The 5,863-nt window shown below is 44.3% G+C and overlaps 1 protein-coding gene across 2 annotated transcripts; it reads right to left on the minus strand.

Moving 5' to 3' along the window:
* Positions 1 to 337: 337 nt before the first annotated feature.
* LOC311077252 (uncharacterized protein) lies at positions 338 to 2,460 on the minus strand. Of its 2 annotated transcripts, XM_084139084.1 has the most exons (4): positions 1,719 to 2,460; positions 1,333 to 1,476; positions 932 to 1,140; positions 492 to 656 (listed from the first exon to the last, which is right to left on the minus strand). In XM_084139084.1, exons 1-4 carry the CDS (start codon positions 1,894 to 1,896, stop codon positions 630 to 632), a joined length of 558 nt encoding a protein of 185 aa, XP_083995210.1. In that variant the 5' UTR covers positions 1,897 to 2,460; the 3' UTR covers positions 492 to 629. The 2 variants fall into 2 exon arrangements, with proteins under 2 accessions (XP_083995209.1, XP_083995210.1); XM_084139083.1 differs by having other exon boundaries at positions 338 to 1,140.
* Positions 2,461 to 5,863: the final 3,403 nt, after the last annotated feature.

The following is a 5,863-nucleotide window of genomic DNA, read 5'->3' on the forward strand; positions in this document are numbered from 1 at the left end:
AATTCTCACACCTTTAGTTCCACTAATGCTCACAAATCTGTTTTTATAACAGTGAAATCCCCTTTCATGTAGTCACGCTGTTATATTGTCATGTTTATCCAAATAAAACTGATACAATGTAGACCCCACTTCATCGGTATTTAGGCTTATGTTGAACTTTATTCTTGTACAAACAGATGCTGTATTAAGCAGTACATGTATTGCATGAAAATGTCTCTGAAATATCTGTGTATTTGGCAAATAATGCATTTATTTCACTTCAGCTGTGGTAAAGTATGCAAACACAGCGTGAGCGTCTCTCAATTTTAATTTCTATACCTTTATCCTTATTTCTTTTAATTTAGCTCCATTTCTTACAAAAAGAGTATAATGTGCAAAGTGTTAAAGTGTTTGTGCCTCCCTACAAACCACCCTTTCTTTAAGAGTCGTGATCCTGTTCCGCACATAATTTCTCACACCAGTCCATGTTCGCTGCTTCAAAGCTTCTGGCTCTGCGTCACTACGGGAAGCAGAAAGTGTCCGACTCACGTGTCTGTTTTCAGCTCCTCCCGCCTGCACACTGCAACTCTCACCGATCGGTTACATCCAGCCACGGCCCATGTCCAACACACCTATTCACTCTTCCCTTTTTATCCTCTTAACATTCTCTCCTCCCTCTATGACAGAAATATCAAAAAGTTTAACATGACATTCCATCCAACTTCATTGCAACTGAACAAAGAAAACTGAATAATGAAAATTGACTATCTTAATATCCTCTACTTCTTCATTAGCCTTCTTATACTCTAACTTTGCACTTTATATTCTGTTTCATTCCATCCTCAAAATATTTCTACACCTATATCCTCATTTCTTTTAATTTAGCTCCATTTCTTACAAAAAGAGCATAATGTGCAAAGTGTTAAAGTGTTTGTGCCACCCTACAAACCACCTTTTCTTTAAGAGTCGTGATCCTGTTCCGCACATAATTTTTCACACCAGTCCATGTTCGCTGCTTCAAAGCTTCTGGCTCTGCGTGAATGCATCTTTCACAGTCTTGCTTACCAGGAACTTTGTATGTCTTGATGAACTTCATCATGTGTCTCTCTACTGCTTTTACCTCACTGTCCTCCCATTTCTTTTTTGGAGCGTTTGAAGAACCTATGAAATAGTTAAAAACAAGTAAATACTCATTACACATTCTCATTACAACTAAATTGGTGAGTAAAGACCAAATCAAGACTAATGTGTCCTAATGTGTATATTTTTTTCATTTGGCTGGATATTGCTGCATGGAGCTGATTCATGTTTATTTGATTATTGTTGTTTGTGTAGTTTAGAGATTTTTCTTACCTTGATCCTCCCATGAAACAGATTGATCAGATTGAACAAGTTGATCAGTCTCTGCTGGTGCTGTTTTCTGAGATAGGTCACTGTAATCCTCCTCATCACTTGACATGGAATCACCTTGGGCCTCAAGTTGCTCTAAATAATTCACTGACAAAAAAATTTACACTTTATTGCTTATACTTACCATCTGTGACATGATTATATATGTTACCGGCAAAGTGTGAAATCCCGTTATTGTATAGAATGCCTGATGGTTACCTAAGTTACCTACCTACATTACCTAGGGCATTCTATAGAATTCCGGATTACACACTTTGCCGGTAACATATACATTGTTTTGCAAATATGTAAAGAACAGATACACACAGACAGTCCAAGTATACTCGTACCATTTGGGTCAATTTCAATGTCATCAAGTTTCTTTCCTTTGTAGTCAGACAGTGTTCCTTTCTCCATGGCCATTAGCAGCTGGGAGAGCACTTGTTCAACAGGATGGGGTCTGATGTGACCAAACATACCAAAAATCAGCTCAGATGAATCGGATGGTAGTTCTTCTGGACATGACATTGTCAAAAGTGCTTTGATACATCCAACATCTCCCAACGAGGCAGGTAGTTCATCTGATCAATTTATGACTGTACCATCACCAAAAAAGATGAAATGCCAATCTAAAGAGACAAACACCTTGTCTGGTGATAAGACTTTTATTCAGTCAATGCCATCACCAAAGACGGAACTCCGCAAGGCGTACAAGAAGCAGTATTGCCTTAATTGCTCTAAGCCATATTCAAAAATGGCAAGACACCTTGAATTTGTCCATCGCAACGAAGTGGGGGTTGTAAAGGCAATAGCATTTCCAAAACATTCCAAAGAAAGACGAGTACAGTTGAACCTCCTTTGAAAAAGGGGCAACTTTGCCCACAACACAGATGTGGTGAGACAAGGACATGGGGAGATGATTGCCTACTACCGTTCAAAAAATAGACAAAGAGCCAAAGAATTTATTCACTGCATTTACTGCCAAGGGCCTTATAACAAGCGTAGCCTTTGGAAACATATCAAAAACTGTCCTCTGAAACCTAAAGATGATGATGCCCAGGGCAGGAAAAGAGTTCGACCTCTGTGTGCTCTAAACACACCAGTCGGCTTAGAAGTGAGCAAAGGTTTCAAGAAAATAGTGTCCTTTATGAACTATGATGAAGTTTCGCGTGTAGTTCATACTGACAGATGCATCTTTCCTTTGTAGTCAGACAGTGTTCCTTTCTCCATGGCCATTAGGACTTTACTCATTTTTGCCAGCTGCAGTGTTCCCTCTGCGATGGACAAACTCAAGGTGTCTGGCCATTTTTGACCATGTCATGTCCAGAAGAACTACCATCCGATTCATCTGAGCTGATTTTTGGTATGTTTGGTCAACATCGCTGTAGTCTGTGACATCGCTGTAGTCTGTGTCACAGACGGTACTTCCTGAATACTGAATGAGAGAATATAACACTTACTCAAGGCAGTGGTTCCTGTAACATTATGTTTCATCGCATTGTGGATACTGGCAAGCAAAGTCATAATTATGCCAAAAAAATTGAGCATATAAAGTATCACATGGCAAGTCACATACCTGTCTTTTTCTTGATGGCCTTAAAGAGGATATCTGGAAGAGGAGAAATACAAACAAATATAAATAATATATAATTTCATATAATCTATTGTTAGTTCTACAAGTGCAATACAGCCAGACCATCCCAATAATTAAGCAAATTAATCTACCCACCTCCCTTAATGAGAGTGTCTCAGACATCTGCGATTTTGAATCACTGATAAGAGTGAAGATAAGGGTGGAGCAAGAGAAGATGATGATGATGATGATGAAGGCTGCGCATAGGAAGGCAATGAAGGCTGCCCAGGCGAGGATGATGAAGATGAAGGCTGCCCAGGCGAGGATGATGAAGATGAAGGCTGCCCAGGCGAGGATGATGAAGATGAAGGCTGCCCAGGCGAGGATGAGGATGATGAAGAGGAAGGCTGCCCAGGCGAGGATGAGGATGATGAAGATGAAGGCTGCTCAGGCAAGAATGATGAAGATGAAGCCTGCCCAGGCGAGGATGATGAAGGCTGCCCAGGCGAGGATGAGGATGATGAAGAGGAAGGCTGCCCAGGCGAGGATGATGAAGATGAAGGCTGCCCAGGCGAGGATGAGGATGATGAAGATGAAGGCTGCCCAGGCGAGGATGATGAAGGCTGCCTAGGCGAGGATGAGGATGATGAAGGCTGCCTAGGCAAAGATGAGGATGATGAAGATGAAGGCTGCCCACGCGAGGATGATGAAGATGAAGCCTGCCCAGGCGAGGATGATGAAGGCTGCCCAGGCGAGGATGAGGATGATGAAGAGGAAGGCTGCCTAGGCGAGGATGATGAAGATGAAGGCTGCCCAGGCGAGGATGATGAAGGCTGCCTAGGCGAGGATGAGGATGATGAAGGCTGCCCAGGCGAGGATGATGAAGGCTGCCCAGGCGAGGATGAGGATGATGAAGGCTGCCTAGGCGAGGATGATGAAGATGAAGGCTGCCCAGGCGAGGATGATAAAGGCTGCCTAGGCGAGGATGATGAAGGCTGCCTAGGCGAGGATGAGGATGATGAAGGCTGCCTAGGCAAAGATGAGGATGATGAAGATGAAGGCTGCCCACGCGAGGATGATGAAGATGAAGCCTGCCCAGGCGAGGATGATGAAGGCTGCCCAGGCGAGGATGAGGATGATGAAGAGGAAGGCTGCCTAGGCGAGGATGATGAAGATGAAGGCTGCCCAGGCGAGGATGATGAAGGCTGCCTAGGCGAGGATGAGGATGATGAAGGCTGCCCAGGCGAGGATGATGAAGGCTGCCCAGGCGAGGATGAGGATGATGAAGGCTGCCTAGGCGAGGATGAGGATGATGAAGATGAAGGCTGCCTAGGCGAGGATGAGGATGATGAAGGCTGCCCAGGCGAGGATGATGAAGGCTGCCTAGGCGAGGATGAGGATGATGAAGGCTGCCCAGGCGAGGATGATGAAGGCTGCCCAGGCGAGGATGACGAAGGCTGCCCAGGCGAGGATGATGAAGGCTGCCCAGGCGAGGATGATGATGATGATGAAGGCTGCCCAGACGAGGATGATGATGATGAAGGCTGCCCAGGCGAGGATGAGGATGATGAAGGCTGCCCAGGCGAGGATGATGATGATGAAGGCTGCCCAGGCGAGGATGAGGATGATGAAGGCTGCCCAGGCGAGGATGAGGATGATGAAGATGAAGGCTGCCTAGGCGAGGATGAGGATGATGAAGGCTGCCCAGGCGAGGATGATGAAGGCTGCCTAGGCGAGGATGAGGATGATGAAGGCTGCCCAGGCGAGGATGAGGATGATGAAGGCTGCCTACTAGGCGAGGATGATGAAGGCTGCCCAGGCAAAGATGATGAAGGCTGCCCAGGCGAGGATGATGAAGGCTGCCCAGGCGAAGATGATGAAGGCTGCCCAGGCGAGGATGATGAAGGCTGCCCAGGCGAAGCTGATGAAGGCTGCCCAGGCGAGGATGAGGATGATGAAGGCTGCCCAGGCGAGGATGAGGATGATGAAGGCTGCCCAGGCGAGGATGAGGATGATGAAGGCTGCCCAGGCGAGGATGAGGATGATGAAGGCTGCCCAGGCGAGGATGATGAAGGCTGCCCAGGCGAAGATGATGATGATGAAGGCTGCCCAGGCGAGGATGAAGGTGGCATGGGTGGCGCAGGAGCTGGTGACGGTGATGAGGACAGGGCAGGAGAGCATGAGGTTGATGAGGCCATTATAGAGGTGGACAAAGCACAGGGTGCCGATGAAGAGGGTGCATCAGATGTGGATGCGACTGAGGATGACTGTGACAGCTTGAAATATAATTTGAATAAAAATATAAGGTCTAAAAGCAAAAGGACTAAGCAAACTGTTAATTAATAAAATAAATGAATAATAAAATAATTAACCGTTAATTGACTGAGGCGTTGATCACAGAATAGTGTGATTATGTTCACATATTACTCACCAAACAAACTTTTTGTGATTGCTGTTTAGCAATCTTGTGTTCCTTTTCAATTTCTGCTCTGTTAAAACGTTCATAGCAATCTTCATGATGTTGTCTTAATTTTGCCAATCTTGATTGAAACCGCTTCTGCAGATATATAAAGAGGTATTTAGCTTAAACAAGAATAAAATGTACATTAGCAATATTGAAAACTGTGGCACCCATTTCAGACAAGAACAAACACACTGTAGGAGTGAACAAAAAATGTTTTGCACATTTCAAAGCAAAGATCATTAATAAAATAAAAACTCTAAACAAACATTTATACAAACTTTACATACAAATTGTGACAATAGTCACATTAATAGTTACATTGGTTCAGAGTCAGACATTTAAACTCTGAACCAATAACTATACTTAACTAGCAGAGGTTGGTAGTAAGGCGCTACATTTACTCCATACCATCCAAGTCATTTTTAGTTTGTTTGTTTTAATTGTGGGTACATTTTACA

This window comes from Abramis brama (genome assembly GCF_963993115.1).
Source record: "Abramis brama genome assembly, contig: SCAFFOLD_72, whole genome shotgun sequence".
Taxonomy (NCBI): Eukaryota; Metazoa; Chordata; class Actinopteri; order Cypriniformes; family Leuciscidae; genus Abramis; species Abramis brama.